Source organism: Perna viridis, chromosome 6 (genome assembly GCF_037379345.1).
Source record: "Perna viridis isolate PV_CMFRI_1.1 ecotype Kerala chromosome 6, ASM3737934v1, whole genome shotgun sequence".
Lineage (NCBI taxonomy): Eukaryota > Metazoa > Mollusca > Bivalvia > Mytilida > Mytilidae > Perna > Perna viridis.
The window spans coordinates 46,246,121-46,266,939 of record NC_142450.1 but is presented as its reverse complement, the minus strand read 5'-3'; the positions used below and the strand labels follow the sequence as shown (position 1 = coordinate 46,266,939).

Genomic DNA, 20,819 nt, shown 5'->3' with positions numbered 1-20,819 from the left:
TTATTAAGCTATATAGTAACAGGAGATGTTCTAGATGATAGACTTCTATTAGGTTAGGGGAATCCATCCAGTTCTTCAGTGTGTTTTGAATTGACAGCTTTTGGACAGGAACATCGATTTAATTTTCCATAAGCCTCCCAGCCAGAGAACACATGTCACCTTATGGATGAATACCAATTTGAAGTTTACAGGATATTCAGACTCTTACTACATGCCATTCATACAAAGCAAGTCTTAATGAAATTATGCATGTAGAGTTTGTAGACTTAATATATTCATGTAAAGGAACAGTGTGAGATTGTTCAGATATCTATTTTTTATTCACCGTTGTGATGAGTAATTGATTATACAGCAGATAAAGCAAAAAAACAGGTGGCCGTTGATTTTAATTTTGATTTTAATTTTGGACATAAGTTTTGACAAGTGTGGACTAAATATTTGATATAATCAGTTTATACATGAGATAGTTGTTTTGTTTTTATAAATCTTTGTTCAAACAGATGTAGTATTTAGTAAACATTAGGTTAACAATGGTACATAGATAAAACTCTGCTGGACTCACTTTTATTCTGGTCATGGTCAAACGATTCCTTGTGGATTAAAGGACCATCACTTATGGCCTGGTGAATTTTCATAACTTTTGAATGGAATTTTTTTTCTCTTCGATATCTTTAGAGCAATGGAGCATCAAGTCACATATATATTGATAACATTCAACAAAGATGAAAACCACAGTAAATTTACTTCATAATTTATTTCCACCTACAAGCACATGTATGACGTGTATTTTGGGGTGTGAAGTTGAAAGCATTCTTTGTAGCTAGAGCAGCAAGAAAACTTACATATATAACTTAGGCCAATGTTGTGGTGTGGAACTTGTATTCTTTGGGAAGAAATTTAAAACTTGGACGGGTAGTACCTAAGTCAGTGTGAACAAATACAAGCCTTTCAGTGGATTTAACGATGGTTTACTATAGACTGAAGGGATTAGGTCTCGATTTACAGAAAGTGTAAATGTTACGTACGTTATTTATCATGGATGACATTTTTTTAGTCGACACAAGATAAGTTTTCAATTGACTGAGTTTTTTTTATTGAAGTTTGTTCATCTTTAGAAAATAAGTAAATGGTCTCATATGATAAATCACAGGGATAAATGGATAAGTTATTCATAACTTGTGACCTGGACAACACAGTGGAATATTAATTTCAGATTTAAGGATAATTTACAGTGAATGGACTTATGTTTAAAATATTACTTTTCTCAAGTATGTATACATAAATTTGGAGATAATTGTTTACCAAGTTCTTTATTGGTGTTAGTAGTAAAGTCAGATTGTAATTACCTGAAATATTATGTATACCTAATGGGACTTGTCAGGTGTGTTCAGTAGGGATCTTTTGCAGATAATGTTTGGCAAACTAATGCAAAATTATTGTATATTACAAGAAGAACATCAATTTGGAAATGTATTTTCATGATCTTGACACAATTTATTTTTTTTTGTACCTGAGGTGCTAATTACTTTACCTGACTTTTACCTGGCTGACCAGGTGAGTTTTAATCACACCAATTGACTTGTGATACCTAATTTTCCTTTGTATTTGTGGAATTTAACAATTATTTATATATCTAGTATCACATTGTGTCTTAGATTGATATCTATCGTCCATTGTGTTAGGTTCTACAATCTTGGATAGAGGTATCTTATGTCCATTCATTGAGGATTTGAACCTTTTATTTTTATTCTAATGGATTCCTTAACTCTATACTTAGAAGTAACTTAAGATTGATGGATGCGTAGCATTGTTTTGTTGGATGTTAATAAGATGAAAGCTCTTTGGTCATGAGTAAACCTTACTGACCATGGCTTACAGTCAGTATGGAGATAGTGAACATCTCACGGTGGAGGGAGACAGTCCCACTCTGTCCATACATAGTGTTCCTAGTGGACGTTATAAGAAGGGAATATATTTACAGCTCAGTGATGAGGAATCGTTAAGTTCTTCATGTGAATATTTGAATGATGTTGCTTACTCTACATGCAAACGTCTACATCTTATATCTGGGTCAGACAGCCATGACAGTTTGTCAGACATGTCGCCTGTCTCAGCACCTGGTGATTTTCCTAGAGTACGGCATTCTATAAACTTCGGAAAGAAGCGTAGAGCTCCTCTTCCACCTGTTCATATTTCTCTCAGGGAACCAGTTCATTCTATTCGACAACCTAAGGAAGATTATATGTCAAGGAGTCGTACACAGGATGACTTTTATCTAGAGCGTAGACTTTCAAGAATTGAGGAAGACATTGAGAAAAGGCGACGACCTATTTCTTCATATGAAGTGCCGAGTATATCTGTACAGTCAATGGATCTATCTCCTGGACTTTCATCCTCACAGCAGTCATTAACTAATGAGGTATCTCCTCGCCTATCCTCCTCCCAACGATTTCGTATGAAAGCAGCCATGATACTGTCTCTGCATTCTCCAAGAAGTCATCGCAAGGATGATCATTTGAAAAAGAGCAAGAAAAAGAAAGCCTTGAATAGCTCTTTTGAGGAGATACCTTTCCAGGATATAGTCTTTAGTTTTATTTCTCCTGACCTACATGTAGACAGTGAATTTGAGGTATGGTATCTTAATATAGTCTGTAAATACTGATTGTTGACTTAAGATTATCAATTAGAGTGTTTGGATTAAACCCTTAGATTAAAGACAGAACCTTATTTACAAGTACACATGATCTAGGTGATGTTTTATACCCTCGGTCAAACATAAGTTAGCTTAGTACACCCAGGATTGCCCATATCATAAGACTTCAGAACCTTTTTATTGTAAAGTTTTCTATTGATCTGCATTTGTTTTGATATAGATAATACAAATTACTTAAAACACTGTCAATCAAATGGCCAATAAACTGACTTGAATAAGTACTCTTGTGGTCACGTAAATATGTATATAATAAACCCAATCAGCTTCAATGCTTCAAAGGGATTTATTATGGGCTAATTGTAGGTATGAGCTATTCTATAAACTGGCTAAGCAGTTTTACTTATATTACTCTGTCTTTGAGCTGTTATTTGAGGTACGAATTCATGACAAAAATAAGATATCGCTGAAATTCATGCAATAATTTGAGAGGAAATGGCAACAAAAATGTCTTTCTTAGAAATAGATCCAGAAATATTTCACCAACTACTAGAAATAGATCCATAGGTATTTCACCAATTACATTGTAACTTCTCTGTATTTTATATTGCAGAAACTGCATTGTTTGATGCTTGACTTCAAAGTTTCTAATAATTTGGCTATGATTTTTTATGAACTGTTTACCTATATATACAGGGGCAGACCTGGGATTTCATGTTAGGGGGGACTTAAATAAAGTTAAATGTACAGTGAACCCAAAACAAGAAAATGTGGGGGTAGAATTTGTTAGATTTGTGCAAACGAAATTTTCCCAATTTTAGAGGGTGGTGTACACCAGATCTTGGATCCCTGCCTTATTCTATAGTTGACATGATCAATATGAGAAAATATTTCTAGGGCTTTGTTAATTCTTATTATTAACCTGTAGAAGAAAAATATTACAAAAAATGAAGGTGTCACTTATAAAGATAGGTTGTCTAACAAAGGCTATAATTGATAAGTTTAAGATAGAATTAAGAAGTATTAAGGATGATTATTACATCATCTGGGACCCCATACCTTTAAATTTTCTCAGTAATTAGATGTGCTAAGATGGCCATAGATTTTTTAGGCTATCATTTACAATTACCTGGACTGGTCATGATTTGGTATTATTTTATATTTTTATGATTATAGTTATTTTGTTGCTAGTTATATGTCAATTTTAGACCACAATTTGTTTCTTTTTCATACTATATCAGTTGTTAACTGGAACAACCAAACAACACTTAAGTAACTAAAAATTGAAGGGAAAATAGAAAAATATTAGCTGGCCAACCATCAAGTTGTCCTTACTTAAGTCAACAAATATTTCTAGAGTCAAAACATTTCAATAGTAGTTGTAAAAATACTTTGTAATTAGTTCTTTAAACATGGACTTAATCCTACAATTAAATACTACATGTATCGAAATTCCCATCTGTGTGCTAAGTACATGTAATAATGGAAATGTTTTTTTAAGTATTAGACAACCTTAGAAACTTTTTGATGGGATTGTTTGATAGCAATACTGTAAAAATACGATTTATAAGATTTGTTATGGCTGTAATGATGTTTATATAAAGTATTCCAAATTATTTACATCAATAATAGGGTGATTGTGGCCTGTCGCTATCCTGTACTGAACCATCATGTCTATATAAGCTGGTCTTCTGATTCACTTCAAACATCTCTTGAGGCATGTTCAAAATATTAAAACTTTTATTTTCAATTTCATACTTGACCAGAGAAAAATTAGGATTACAGTCTGAAAATATTTAAAATATAAATATTTATATGTACTATTTCACCCCTACTTTCTAGGTCCATGGGTACATGTTCAAAGATTTCTGAATAAAAAAATTATAAGTATTACAAAGTATTCTTATATCAGATAATTCATCAATGGTTAACATCACCTTACTGATATTATTGAACCCCATTGTAATGCAAAACAACAGAAAACTAAAGAGAACTATTTATTTAACATCAGATGTTATTTGCACTTCCTGGAAATTTTAATTACTTATGCTAATTATATTATGATTAGAAGTAAACAATGTGATTGTGTTTGTCACATTATAGAACCACATCTAAGACTTGTATGTAACGTGTGGACAGAGAGCATGACAAACTTGTCTGAATGTAAGAATATATAATAAAACACATCTAAGGTTGGGTTGATGTTGGAACTTGATGGTGACATACCACATACTTGGGTTGATGTTGGAACTTGATGGTGACATCCCACATACTTGGATTAATATTGGAACTTGTTGGTGACATACCACATACTTGGGTTGATGGTGACATACCACATACTTGGGTTGATGTTGGAACTTGATGGTGACATCCCACATACTTGGATTGATATTGGAACTTGTTGGTGACATACCACATACTTGGGTTGATGGTGACATACCACATGCTTGGGTTTATGATGGAAGTTGATGGTGACATACCACATGCTTGGGTTTATGATGGAAGTTGATGGTGACATACCACATACTTGGGTTGATGTTGGAACTTGATGGTGACATACCACATGCTTGGGTTTATGATGAACTTGATGGTGACATACCACATACTTGGGTTGATGTTGGAACTTGATGGTGACATACCACATGCTTGGGTTTATGATGAACTTGATGGTGACATACCACATACTTGGGTTGATGTTGGAACTTGATGGTGACATACCACATGCTTGGGTTTATGATGAACTTGATGGTGACATACCACATACTTGGGTTGATGTTGGAACTTGATGGTGACATACCACATACTTGGGTTGATGTTGGAACTTGATAATGACATACAACATGCTTGGGTTTATGATGGAACTTGATGGTGACATACCACATACTTGGGTTTATGATGGAACATTATATTATTTTGAACTTCAAGGCTTTTGTTAGGGTATACAATGTGGTTGTTTGCTCATGGTCTCGAACTAACTTCTAACATACAAGTTCTTTCCTGATTACAAGTTTGTTCTTCAAAAACTGAACATCATTTATTCTAAGCATACTCAAACTTAAATTGCTAAAATTATTTTTGTGGCTGTGAAGAAATAATGGTAATATTTTGTAATATTTCTAGTTATTTTCAGACTTTGAGGATTTCTATAATATGTGGATGAAAGGTTATTCCTCTCTTTCACAATATTACTTAGGATCTGTGAAAGTTTCCATTAATCTAGAACTTAAGTTTGCTCACATATGTGGGAGAATATTTTTTGATAGTTGAAATTTCAATTTGGACCCAATTGAGACTGTGGCTGTGAAGAAATAATGGTAATATTTTGTAATATTTCTAGTTATTTTCAGACTTTGAGGATTTCTATAATATGTGGATGAAAGGTTATTCCTCTCTTTCACCATATTACTTAGGATCTGTGAAAGTTTCCATTAATCTAGAACTTAAGTTTGCTCACATATGTGGGAGAATATTTTTTGATAGTTGAAATTTCAATTTGGACCCAATTGAGAAATAAATATTGAATTGATTTTCGATCATTTTGCATATATATCAAACATTTTTGCAGATGCATTATATGCATTATATGTTTACATTTTTATCCTACATTTTCTTCTCTTCCTGTCTTTATAGAATAAATACATTGTATATTTTAACTAACAGTGGAATACAGTGTTGTTTACGTCTGGTAAAAGTATTTACTTTAATATGGATGTTTGTCAAAAATTATCATAATTTATCCATTAAATGTGTTATGATGTATAGATAATGATATTTTGTTGTGTTCACTTGACAAGAACATCAATCTGTCTTAACCAGGTTAGGGTACAATTCCAATCTGTCTTAACCAGGTTTGGGTAGAATTCCAATCTGTCTTAACCAGGTTAGGAAAGATTTCCAATTTGTCTTGACCAGGTTGGGGTAGAATTCCAATCTGCCTTGACCAGGTTAGGGGACAATTCCAGTCTGTCTTAACCAGGTTGGGATAGAATTCCAATCTATCTTAACCAAATTAGGAAAGATTTCCAATTTGTCTTAACCAGGTTGGGATAGAATTCCAATCTGTCTTAACCAGATAAGGAAAGATTTCCAATTTGTCTTAACCAGGTTAGGAAAGAATTCCAATCTGTCTTAACCAGGTTTGGGTAGAATTTCAGTCTGTCTTCACCATGTTAGGGTATAATTCCAATTTGTCTTAACCAGGTTACGAAAGAATTCCAATATGTCTTAACCAGATTAGAGAAGAAATTTGATCTGTCTTTACCAGGTTGTTAGTCAAGATGCTGAGTTCTTCAAAACTAATATTGTGTCCAAACTTGCTCTAATTTAACAGAGTTCAGCATGCTGCAGTCGTATTATGCTGTACTTAGTGAAGCTCTTTTATGAATTCATATTTGTGCCTGTCATTATATTATCCCATTACATCATCAAACTTTTAGTTAAAGCCAATTAATGACTATTTAATGACCACCTTATGGTAATACTGTCTGTCTGTCTGTGTGTCTGTCTCAACTTAATATAGGTAGGCAGTTTCTTTATTCTATAAGACAATAAGCTATTCATCTAGTGAGAGTACTGTTCTAAGACTTTGTTGGTAATTGGGGATGCATGCTACACAATCAATGAAACCTCTAACACTCATAGTAGTCCCACAAGAATGCTAAAACTAGCTGGACATAGAGATATAGTGGTATCAGTCCTGGATGTAAAGTGCCACCAATTGTTCAAGTCCCCCTATCCCCAAGACTTCTCTATATAAAGTCAAGTGCTAAAACCGGTTGTCTAAGCTGTCTCTACAGATTAAATTCTTGCAGGACTATTAGTTCTGAACATCTTTGACCTTTATCAGTGTATGTTTTGAATTCCTAACTTAACATTCCACAGTACTTTAACTTTAAACTGGCCTGATTGTTGGACTCAAAAAGTAAACAGTATTTTGAGACCAACAAGTGTCACTCTATGGATTAACTTATGTATGAATATACTTTGGTTTTAGTGAACTGACAGGCGATCCATCACTCTATTACAGCTACTGTTGATTACAATCTAAATGGACAGATACTATCTACCCTGATAAAAATGGTGTACTCTGATTTTTGTAAAACAAAGTTCACACATAGGTTAACAGAAAAGGTTTCTAGAGGTGTCAACTTTTGATGGTAATCTTATATAGAAATGTTTAGTATTAGTGGTAAATTAAAATGGTCTAGCCATGAACTAACCAATCACTTCCTATTATTCAGTGGTTTGAAAGGTTATATTTTTTACCTTTATAGTACTTTGGCATTAGTGAACATGTTTGTTATGCATTTGGAAAAAAAACATTGATTCCTCATAAATATTTACTCTTTAAAAGTGTCCTGAAAGGCCAAGGATAATTGTTCAGATTTTAGTTGTTGATTTGTCCTGACTGTTTCTTGTGTATGACTTGAGTTTCCCTTCATGTATTTCTTATTGCTGTAGACAAATGTATGCTGTTATGTTAGATCTTAACTCAAAATTACTTTCTATATATATCTTTATTGTGATATAACCCAAGTTGAACAATGGTATGCAGAATTTCTTAAAGAATTATCATTCATTACAAATAATGTAATTGATTAAGCTTTAGACATTGCTTTTCATAGTGCTAAAACAAGAACATAACCCCTAATGTGTTCTCTATTAGGTGTTCTTTGATATAGAAGTCTTCCTGTCAATTTGATCATAGTTTGTTTTTACCGTTGATATAGCTCCCTGATGTTACGTTGATATAGCTCCCTGATGTTACGTTGATATAGCTCTCTGATGTTACGTTGATATAGCTCCCTGATGTTACTTTGATATAGCTCTCTGCAGTTATGTTGATATAGCTCCCTGATGTTACTTTGATATAGCTCTCTGCAGTTATGTTGATATAGCTCTCTGATGTTATGTTGATATAGCTCTCTGATGTTACGTTGATATAGCTCTCTGATGTTACGTTGATATAGCTCCCTGATGTTACGTTGATATAGCTCTCTGATGTTACTTTGATATAGCTCCCTGATGTTACGTTGATATAGCTCTCTGCAGTTATGTTGATATAGCTCCCTGATGTTACGTTGATATAGCTCTCTGCAGTTATGTTGATATAGCTCCCTGATGTTACGTTGATATAGCTCTCTGATGTTACGTTGATATAGCTCCCTGATGTTACGTTGATATAGCTCCCTGATGTTACGTTGATATAGCTCTCTGATGTTACGTTGATATAGCTCTCTGATGTTACGTTGATATAGCTCTCTGATGTTACTTTGATATAGCTCCCTGATGTTACGTTGATATAGCTCTCTGCAGTTATGTTGATATAGCTCCCTGATGTTACGTTGATATAGCTCTCTGATGTTACGTTGATATAGCTCTCTGATGTTACGTTGATATAGCTCTCTGATGTTACTTTGATATAGCTCTCTGATGTTACTTTGATATAGCTCTCTGCAGTTATGTTGATATAGCTCTCTGATGTTACTTTGATATAGCTCTCTGCAGTTATGTTGATATAGCTCCCTGATGTTACGTTGATATAGCTCTCTGATGTTACTTTGATATAGCTCTCTGCAGTTATGTTGATATAGCTCCCTGATGTTACGTTGATATAGCTCCCTGATGTTACGTTGATATAGCTCTCTGATGTTACGTTGATATAGCTCCCTGATGTTACGTTGATATAGCTCTCTGATGTTACGTTGATATAGCTCCCTGATGTTACGTTGATATAGCTCTCTGATGTTACGTTGATATAGCTCTCTGATGTTATGTTGATATAGCTCTCTGATGTTATGTTGATATAGCTCCCTGATGTTACGTTGATATAGCTCTCTGATGTTACGTTGATATAGCTCCCTGATGTTACGTTGATATAGCTCCCTGATGTTACGTTGATATAGCTCTCTGATGTTACTTTGATATAGCTCTCTGATGTAGGTTTGTCTATTGTTAATTCAGAAATGTTCCAGAACTGCCCCAAAGTCATATACAAAAACCAAGATAAGCTACAATGGAGATTTAATGCTAATTACTTGTATAAAGTAATGAATTGTACAACAGAATTCTTTGGAATCCATACAGTAGTGAATTTGGATATAAATTATTATGCATAACATAACTCCTAGTACAACGAAACTTATACAATACCAAGCAATAAAATAACTTGTAGGATATAAAAGAATTCCCCATTATGAATTCCTGGCATAAAATTGAGTAGATGTACACCATGGAAAGTGGTTTATTACAATTATTTCATTCATACTTATGAGGACTTCACTACTTAGGGGACAAGAGCAGACGAATCAAAATAGAACATAACCAAATGGAAATTTTATTCCACTTTAATTGGTTCTGCATTATAGATCAAGTACAAATAGATGGCTATTAATGCAGTTTAATGAGTTGTTAATAGATTTTCTTGGTCAGTAGACAAGGGTTATTGCTCTTGGTTCTATTTTCTTTCTTTTTACTCGGAAGTCACGTCAGTGGCTTCGAGTATTGTTAGTATAAGAATGACATAAGGGCTTCCGGCAGATAACTTCACGGACAGAAATGCTTTCTTCAAATTAGTGCGTGATTCTCTTTTAAACTTTAGATATTTCACCAGTATCCCAAATGAATGATATTTCAAACATTTTAAGTGTTAATTTTCAGCTAAGTATTGTCGAACTGGTAAATCGAGACGCCAAACTATTTTTTGCGCTTGGCCGCGTAGTAATTTCAAAGAAGATAAATAATAACCAATACAATTTAATTGAAGTTATTTCTCTTTGGGTGGTGTTGGATTTTAACTATGCCCTGTGAATGGTATTATAATCAAAATCATTTTATCAAGAAGCGTCACAATCAACGTCATCAGCTGCCTTTTTTCAAGTTTAAGGTCTCAAGAACGTAAACAAATACATATCTTATTTTCACGATATTTGTGTACATCTTTGTTTTGTTTTGCTGCAGGTTGCAAGAGAAATATGTGTTCAACACCAAAACATTCTCAAACCTTAGCCCATGTCATGACCGACACTCTAACACATTGCTTAAAAAATAAACATCGGGAACCTATCTTGCAGGTTGCACACCAAGCAACTTCCAAATTTCAGCACCTTTGGTGCTTTGATTTTAAAGAATTATGAAATTTTGATATGACCTTCACCTTTGACTTTATATACTATTTTCATGGAGAAATTTAAAAAAAAAAAAAAAAAGGTTACTCCAGGTTCAAGGTCTTTCTTATTTGATAAAAATACATGAATAGTAAATATTGAAGCTTCATGAGTGACTGTAGATGACAATCTATAACAGAAATGGCAACACTAAAATAGTAAGTAAACAGGTGTCAACCATAAAAAATGTTGACAGAATATCACATTTCTCATATGAAACCTATAATTACAGGGGAGAGGAGTTAATCTTGTTTACAGATGATGTATTTCCTCTCAGTTTTAGATACACCTATTATACCTCACCATTACTTTTCACCTTTAACTTGGACCATTGAGCCATCAGTCTTAAAACTTGTTAAAAAATAGAAATAAACTTGTGTATAGAGTTGTTGTCCAGTATATTGTCGTTGAGTGATATAAGAGGGGATAGAGTTATTGTCCAGTATATTGTCGTTGAGTGATATAAGAGGGGATAGAGTTACATAGACTAATTGAAATAAATATATGTTGATATATGTCTGATTTAGTTGTAAATATATTTGTTGTGAATGCCACTTTTTTTCTTATGTCGTCTTAATCATTTTTAAAAATGTGTCTTACAGTAAACCTGGCAACTCTAACATCAGTATTGACTCCCCTTCCTGTAAATATGGATATATTTGAAGATATATATTTTAGATGACTTCTTACTCCTATCTGTCTTGGTTAGCTAGAAGTTGATTAAGTTTCAGGTAAATTGATTCAATCTGGTGGTGCTCTTCTTTGGATACTGTCCAGTTTTCATTTATTTTTTTAGCTGGTGTGTGATATGCTCTTAAGTAGAATGTGGGTATAATTCATTTATAACATGGAGAATAAAATTTAGGTCACATATTTTGGTTCTATTATAAATGTGTAGTGTCATACTCGTGACAAAAAATTTATATTTGTTCCATTTTTTAGATGAAATTACATTTGTTGAGGTCGTGAGCTTACATAATAAAGCTCAGGAACAAACAAAATCTTAAATGCGGTAACATTTACTCGTGATCGAATTACTGGCTAAATTGTGTTAAAATATTCAGTCATTATTGAGGTTTTGTTGTTAGTTATTGTGTTTAGACATCTCTCCATCTCCTTAAAATTAGATTATAACTGAAAGTGATAATACTGAAATACATGTAAGAAATGTATGATGACTGAAGTTACATACTCCAGACCACTATTTACCCCAAACCTTTTAGAATTGTCTTCCCTTTCATAACAATCAAATGTGGTATTGCTAATAAACTGTTGACATTGTGTTGTTCATTTTTCCCTTTATTATTTTGTTAATAATTTTCAAATCTTTTGATGTTTTTTTTTTCTGAAGTTTAATAATATTTTAGTTATTATTTAATTTTTTGACAAATTACTACATAATTGTCTGGAAGGCACTGTGCTGTTTTTTTCTACATTAAATTATAAACTTGTAAATCATAATTTGTATGTCAATATAGTGTCATGTGTCTGCAGAGGCCCATTGAAGGGCAAATAGAAAAAAGGCCAAAAATTTAAAATTAGAATTTAATTTTTTTATTGATAAAATATTTTGTTATATTTTAGTACTACATGCACAGAAAAAGGGAAATTAAAACATCAATGTGTTTAAAATTTGTGATGTTGTTCCTTCTTGGGCCTCAATTTGAAACAATGAAAGAATGACTTATACTTAGAGATGAAATAACATATTTATATAAATTTATATGAATTATACATGTATCTGCATTATAAAGCATTGATTCTATGTGATTAATGATGTTGATAAGGTTCCTATCTTCACTGAGTCTGAATGTAAGTACTGTACGTTGTCACAAGATTAGGATATTAACAATGTATCTATAACTGGGGTTCTAATAGATTTTTTACTTGCATTTTTGCCTCCTAAAATATTGAAATTGACCATCGGTTCATTATTCATTTTATTTCTCTGTTTTATTCTACCGAATCCAATCTCATTGATATTTTTAAAACTTTTAACACTAGAAAAACTCAATATCTACAGGAAGACTTTCTTTGGTAAATGGAGTTATACTTTAAGGGGGCCATCTTTTTAAGTTCACTGTTTAGAAGAATTTTTGTTGCCTTATATGAAGTAAATTGTGCATTAGTAGGAACTATTTTTCATGAAAAAGGAAAATAAATTCCTATGGTAGGGGAGATAACTCCAATTGCAATAAATCTGATATAAGGGATTCATGATTTACAAAAAGTTAACTAAGATATTTAAATATTCTACTGATATCATATCATATTGCAGTTAATTAAATTCTTTTTTTTGACATTTTTTTAGTACATGTTTATTTTTATAACATTATTTAAGCATCTTTAAAATGTTATGCAAACAGCTGAACTAAAGTTTTCCAGTTTAAATTAAAGTTTAGAACATGATTTTGCAAATTTGAATTGCAAATAATTTCTCTGCATGGTCATAGTACAACTCCAAAATAAATATCACCATGTTGACATTTTTTTCATTCATTTAAATTTGATTCTTTATATTTCTATTTATATAACCTATAGGTTCATTACAATTTACTTTGCCATGTTTTATGTTTCGCTCCTAGATCACCAAATATTTATTGACACAAAGGCAACAGAAATAAGATCATGACTACCTCCCCCACTTGGCACACATCTGAGAAATCCAAGGCTAAGTTTAAATCAATGTAAGAAATTATAATCTTTAGATATTCATTCATAAAGCAAATTACAAATTCATTCAATTATCTTTTATTGATCCCCTTATGATCAAGTGGTGTCTTATAAAAGATTGTTGGTGATAAAGAAAATCGGCCAATCCTGTGAATATCAATACTCAGTTGTGTCGCCACTATTCTCAAATTATCCAGGTATAATTGTTCCTAATTATGAGTTACATATGATCAAATTATCCAGGTATAATTGTTCCTAATTATGAGTTACATATGATCAAATTATTTGAAACCACATGGACCAGTAATTAAAACATTTATTCCCAAGTTCCTAGATTTAAAATGTAGTTCAGAATGAGTTCGTATGATATTTAAAGAAAATCAGTGTTTCACATTTGCCATGTTAGATAGAACCATGGCATTATAGAATACTGAAATTAGAAATCAATCCATTGATGTATTCATTCTTAGTTTATAAACTGTCAATTATTACTTTATATTTAGATCTATCTTTGAAAGACAACACCAACCGATTTAAACCACTAGGAGATCAGAGTATTTGGTTGGGCCCATTTTGGTTAAGGTCTCATATTTTGCCCTTGGGTGGGCATACTGATAATTACATGTAGGGAAAAAAATGTGGCAGTAACAGAATTTACATAAATATATTATCTTTCTTTTGCAAGACCAAAGAAGACGGAAAAATTTTGCAAGAAAGTTCAAAATTTCTAGTTAAAAAAATATAAAGTATTTGGAGTTCAACTACACTATCATTACATAAACATCTCCCAAATCTTACCATACACCACTTATTTGAAAATACCTGAAATATCAGACTGTCATCAAGATTTGGGATTGTGTCATAAAAACAATTTGTCCAAATAACCTGATAAGTCTGTAATGTACCAGGGCCTACCTTAAATAGAGACTTACCAGCACTTACCTTAATCTGCACTTTGACCTTACCTCTCATAATTCCTTTCATAATCCTGGCCCCTCAGGACTTGTAGTAGATATTGCTGGGCCTTATATCAGTTTGTAGATTCTACCCCCAGTGTTGTAGTATAGTTATTACCCAATGTTTACACAAACTTTGATAGATATGATTTATTGGGGCCAAATATTGATTACTTCTCAAATTCTTTCTTATTTAGATATGCTTCAAGTAATAGATTCTCAATAGTCCTGTATTTACATTGATTGAATATGCACATTGCAGAATTTGTTCAAGGATAAGTACCAATAATAATACTGACATTATAATTCATTAGTGTGCAGTAGCAAATTTTTCTGAACAACTTCTTGCTGACTTAGAAAATGATGGGTTTTCCTGGTTTCAACAATTGATCTTTGCTTCAAATTCATATAGTGGCTCCTGGTTTGTGAGATATTTGTAGAAGATAAATTGAATCTTCTAAGGGAAAAATGGAAAAACTAAATCCTCAAAAATATATAAATTGTTACATGAATTTGGCTAGTGTCATCAACCCTTTATACTACATTTTTAACCTGAACAAAGCTTTAGAACACTTAAATTCCTGGCTACCCAGCATTATCTAACTGTAGTATTACTTGTTATAATCTCCACCCTTGAGTGTTGTATAACCAAGGTAATTGGAATGTAATTACACACCACTTACCAACACGTAAGGTGCACCTCAAATATGCATGTTGTCTTTTATTTTTGTGCAAACATGCCACTATTGCTACATTTTGATGGTGTTTGTTACTGATTGTTTATTTTGGATGATTTACAATAGCCTTACACAATCTTTACAGAACAAAGCCTATACAGAATTATCACTTGTTACTAATACAAATTCCACTGAATTTTTCACCTGTTTAGTACCTGTCAAGGTAAAACATAGGTATTTTACACCTGGTTCAAGTTACTGTAAGTCTCATGGTAGTATGAGGTTCAAAATTTACTATCTTACCAAATGTAAACTATTTGGCATAATTTTTCATAGAAATAAAATTTATGAAACAATTGAAGTGTAACAAAACTTATAGTCATGGCTTGGATTTATTACAAATCTCTTAAAGTTGATTCCTTTGATAAATTCTAGATTTGTTGCAGTAGCAACATGTTGTCATTGGCAATTGAATGACCAGTAATTGTTATTTGGAAACAAAAATTATATGAAATATTGTTTTTACCCTATGCTATCAGTCTAATAGCTAAATTTTGAGCTTTGGTCATTTTTGGTTGTCTTTTTCTTCAATTCATTTACCATATGTTTTCCTGCATTCCATAGGCTGTTATGACATTTAACATTACTTTGAAGTTGAATGTATTAAAATTATAGTTTAATATAACACTATGAAATTTCCTTATTGACGGCCTGTTTTCTAAAGATGTTTTAACGGGTCGTGTTGATCCGTACCCTGTTTGTTGGTGGTGAAATATTTGGCAAGCTTTCAGTGAGCTATACTAATATATTTCTTAAATAATATGCATATTTAGACTAAATTTTCTTACTGTTATTATAACACATACACATATAGGTAGAATGCTGGTTTTGAAAGGAATTAAAACTTTTTCTGCAAACAATATGTTGTAAGACACCAATACATATTTGATTTTAAAACACTAGTTACAGCATGGTACAAAGTGTCAGTCTCAATTTTGGTAGTGTCTTATGTCAAAAACTAAGACATATGCTGGTTTTGTTCATGTGTATGAACTTTCTAATGTGATCAGCTATTGATGTCACACCTACAATCTAAACAAATACAGAGGACATTTTTGGCAAGATTTTATAGATTATTATACATACATATTAAGCCATTTAAAAATGATAAGTGTGTTTGGGGCAGGTGAAAAGATGGAACTATTACACGAATACAAAATATGAGTTTGATAATGGTTGACCAGTTTAGTTGGGTTGCAAACCAATATCTGTGGAAGGGGACAATGTTAGTAAAGGTTACTTTGAAATGGTATGCATTGTCAGATTAAAATATTGACCAAAATATTAAAAAAGTTCAGATTTATTCATCAAAATTATCAACACCACAATTTAGACTTTGAAAAATGCTAAACCAGCCTGTACTGTCATTCAATAACACTTCAAGGTTACACTTTCAGCATGTGACCTTAACCTTAACGTTCCTATCCTGTTAATGTTATTTTTTTGTGGAAGGAGATGGCACGCCATTCATAATCCATGATAATACCATTTACCAAAACCACAAATATTTCTACTGCAACAAATGTCACTATTATGAATTTTAAACTCTATAGATTGTTCTGCTGTTTATCTTGGTGTGTATACAGAGGTAGTAGTTACCGATTATAACATGTTTTACCTTATTTCACTTCAGTAAATAATATTTATGTTTATTGATATCCATTAGAAAGAAAATATGAAAATTGAAAACTTATGAGAATTTCAGTGCATTTGTATTTGAAAGATATGCTTAAAAAAATGTGTATGTAAATATGTTCAAGGTATGCACAAGTACAGATAGAAATCTGTCATCAATCCATGTAGTGTCCATGTTCTGCATAAATCAGTGAATAAAGTTGTTCCTGGATAGCACAATTTGTCTCTGTTAACTATTGGTTTGCATTTAGTTTGCAAATATCTTAATGTTGTTTTAAGGTGGATGTCAGTAGGTTTTATATTATGTCATTTGGTGCAGGACTCATAAGTGCAGTGCAGGCTAAATATTTGTTGCTATAAAAAGATACAGAGGTCAGAATCTGTTTTGTTGTACACCTCCACATATCTGAGTTACATGGGTGTTTTATTGAAACCCACTAGTTCCCTGTCAGACTGATTTTGTTATTGTGACCAACTTGAGACATCATCTTGTCAGTTTTGTTGTTTTTTCCCAGTTTTTTGTGGGAAAAATTAAATTCCTTGTTGTACAAATTAAATTTTAATGCAATGGTAGTGTTTTAACAAATTGCAAGTACAGCATTTCTGACGTCATGAAATTGTAAAGATATGAGGTGTCTAAAACACTTCACAAAATTAAATCTTTTGACAAAATGATATTAAAACAATATTTTCTTGTCATAATTTCATATTATTAGATAGAACCATGGAAAGCTGCAGGTGTATGAAATCCTGAATATTTATGTAACAGATTTTTAATTTAGAAAGAAAACTTCCTTAAACATTTGGTAATAAATAGAAATAATACATGTGATTTTAGTATGCAAAAAAGAAACTCCAACTTGTGTTTTGTTTGAATATTAGGTTACATGGTCAGTAGTGTACTGTTAGCCTGTCATTGAGTCTAAAATAAGTCCATTACGTTACATTGTCAGTAGTGTGTGCTCTGACAGTTTCACATGTCATTGAGTCTAAAATAAGTCCATTACGTTACATTGTCAGTAGTGTGTGCTCTGACAGTTTTACATGTCATTGAGTCCATTACGTTACATTGTCAGTAGTGTGTGCTCAGACAGTTTTACATGTCATTGAGTCCATTACGTTACATTGTCAGTAGTGTGTGCTCTGACAGTTTTACATGTCATTGAGTCCATTATGTTACATTGTCAGTAGTGTGTGCTCTGACAGTTTTACATGTCATTGAGTCCATTACGTTACATTGTCGGTAGTGTGTGCTCTGACAGTTTTACATGTCATTGAGTCCATTACATTACATTGTCGGTAGTGTGTGCTCTGACAGTTTTACAAAAAGTCTTGATCAAATAGTAGTTTTGGGGTTTTTTTCAAATCTTTTTTTGCTTTATTTGGATGTTTCTTGACTTAAGGCAGAACTGATTTTAAAATGATAGAAAAGATTGGCAAAGAAACACAGAATTTGTTATTTAATATTTTATGGTAGTAAGGTTTACTTGCCATAAGTATTGAAATGGTTGTAGAGTGTGTGAAATGCTTTGTCATCATGATTAGCTATCTACTTTATATAAAATAGATGGGCATGTAAGGATAATTGTAGGTATAGGCCAGGTTTACAACTGATGGGTTTTGTCATCCATTTGTTTTGACCGTAAAAAGGATCTTGGCTTAAAAGTATTTGGCAATGAACATGTCATTTGTTAAATGTGTGTGAAAAAAAAAGATCTGAGATTTTGAGGAGAAAATGTTAAAGGTTATTAAAGGTTTCATTTAGTACTAACATACTCAAGAGGTTAATACATGTAGTGCTAACATGCTCAAGAATTTAATACATGTAGTGCTAACATGCTCACAAGGTTAATACATAAGATCTGCCATAAATAAAGTGCACAATGAATAAGCAACTTACTTAAGTAGGACAACGTGGACTTGAAAGGATACAAGATGAATGGAATACCCTCATTAAGCTGGTAGTGGACTAGAATGTTTTATCCGATTGTCTCATTACCTCACGCTGAGAGTTTAAGGAAAATAGAATAAGGTTACTGGACCAGAGAGTGTTAATGTTTGACATGAGTCTGTTTGGTAAATCTGTCTGCGGGCTTTCTCGTGTGACTAGTGTCACATGTACAGTTTTATTCTTATTGTGTTCTGGGTGTTGATCAGTTTAATGTACCAATGATAAACCAACATGTCTGCCTCCATCTTTTTTTAAAGATGTAGAGCACTGAGTTCATGAACAGCTTATAACAACATAATTCTGTCAGTGTAGAATATATTTTGTTGTGTGTCCACTGGACTTGGTATGTAGATCACACTGAACATTAGAGTTTATAGGTATGTTTAGGTCATTATGGAACTTTTAAAGTGTGTTACAATTTGGTGAGGAAAGACCAGTTTTGCCTAGAATCTGATATTTTACCTGCTTGGATTTTATATCTGATTATCTTACAATGTTTTTCTACCGGACTCTGTTCAGCAATGTAATTTCTTATGATTTGTGAATTTTGAGATAAAATGTCGGAAACATAACAGATCCATCTGTTGATTTAGACTTATGGTTTGTTGTATGATCAATCATTTTATAAAACTCAGAATTACGTCAAAATAATAATGATTAATGTTTGATCAAATCATAGTACTTTTTCCTGAGGTTTTAGATAATTATAGGAAGGATTAAACTTCTACTGTGATAGTTTGATATCTACAATATTTCATGGATATAATGTTAAAAATCTGACTAGTTATGAGTATGGATGATTTTTTACGACAATTTTATGATGACGATGATGTCTTCTTAGATCCTTTTGTAAGTATTATAGTTATTTGTCATAACAAACATTCATATAATCTGCCTTTTTTACATTATTGAAAACTAATCGGAAATGCTTAAGTAAACTGAAGTTGAATCTAAATTACTAAAAAGGGGAATTTCTCTTGTTGGTAGTCTCTCCCACGGATATTGTTTTTTTTCTGAATAAGATTAAGAAAACTCCTATAGATTAGTTTAGTTGTAGTTAAGTATGGTAAGTTTTCTTCCTTTATTTATATATTTTATAGATTCCTTGCTAAAAAGTGTCTTTTACTGTAAACATTAAATAATGACATCCTTAAGCGTTGGAATCTATAAATAGATTGAGTGAAGTATAGTTCCAAGGATCCCTAGTTTTGGCATATAGCAATTTTCACAAAGTAATATTTTTAAATGAAGATTGATTCATAAGTTATTAACAAAGTAGTCCTTGGTTAATTGTTTATTTAGGATGATGTGAGGGAGGAGATCATTTTCACAGATTTTTATGTAGTTTTCTTAATACTTTTTGCTATCTGTTGAGGATTTGAAACACTGAAGGTTACTCATTTAAAATTGTTCTTAAATATTTTCTTGGTTCCATTAAAATTTTATTGATAATTTGTCTCTACGTGTCATCTTTGTCTGATCTTTATTCTATTACAAGTTATTCCCCTTTACTATATATGCACTTTTGTACTTTATTGACGTGAGTGAACCCAATTTGTTATATATTTGCTCTGTGGGAGATTTCAGGACCTTTTTGGTAGGTCAGACTTGTTCACATGAATATGTGCATGTTAAATAGAAAATCCTTATGAATTGAATGGCAAGTACTTCTAATATTGAAAAAAAGAGTTTAATTGATTCCAACATTTTACATTTATTGTTTGAAATATTTGCTCTTAGGTCATATGACTTTGGTAATAACATTTTTCCTTAAAAAACCTAATATCAGATTAAAGTGCTGTAGTACTTTTTCCTGAGATGTGTATTGGGGTTAATGTAGACAAGAACTGGCAGGAGACCATGTCATTTATAATTTTAAGGAAATGATTGTACACACTTTATGTCAATGAATATCTTTTCACAAGGATTAAATTGACAAGTGTATTGGGTCAGACTAGATTTTTTGTACTGGAGTGCATTGTTTTATAAGTAGATAATTGTATTTTCCACCTGAATCTATAGCAGTGACAGTCCTCAGGTTTTAACCAATGT

General features: G+C 32.1%; 2 protein-coding genes across 12 annotated transcripts in view; one reads left to right on the top strand and one right to left on the bottom strand.

Annotated features, from left to right (window-relative positions):
- LOC148615273 (uncharacterized) overlaps positions 1-20,819 on the top strand; it is a 146,553-nt gene that overhangs the window by 74,183 nt on the left and 51,551 nt on the right. Inside the window, exon 1 of one of the 10 annotated variants that reach the window (XM_088590063.1) lies at positions 749-1,268. The exons of 6 other annotated variants lie outside the window; for them this stretch is intronic. In XM_088590063.1, coding sequence (XP_088446189.1) covers positions 1,236-1,268 — 33 coding nt within the window. In that variant the 5' untranslated portion in view covers positions 749-1,235. Of the gene's footprint in view, positions 1-748; positions 1,269-1,340; positions 2,630-12,576; positions 12,628-19,544; positions 19,617-20,819 lie in introns of those variants that run through there. 3 more of the 10 variants (XM_088590057.1, XM_088590062.1, XM_088590061.1) reach the window with 3 other exon arrangements.
- LOC148615275 (uncharacterized) lies at positions 8,118-14,867 on the bottom strand. Of its 2 annotated transcripts, none has more exons than XM_088590066.1 (2): positions 12,025-12,205; positions 8,118-9,660 (listed from the first exon to the last, which is right to left on the bottom strand). In XM_088590066.1, the coding sequence occupies exons 1-2, from the start codon at positions 12,054-12,056 to the stop codon at positions 8,352-8,354; spliced, it is 1,341 nt and encodes a 446-aa protein (XP_088446192.1). In that variant the 5' UTR covers positions 12,057-12,205; the 3' UTR covers positions 8,118-8,351. The 2 variants fall into 2 exon arrangements, with proteins under 2 accessions (XP_088446192.1, XP_088446193.1); XM_088590067.1 differs by lacking the exon at positions 12,025-12,205 and adding an exon at positions 14,454-14,867 and having other exon boundaries at positions 8,126-9,660.

What these genes read in the sequence shown, in the direction of transcription:
- LOC148615275 (XM_088590066.1), bottom strand. Translation starts at nt 12,056, where the DNA reads ATGAAAGGGAAGACAATTCTAAAAGGTTTGGG. An exon ending in ACAATTCTAAAAGGTTTGGG is followed by an intron (nt 9,661 to 12,024) that starts GTAAATAGTGGT and finishes TCTCCATTGTAG; the next exon opens with CTTATCTTGGTTTTTGTATA.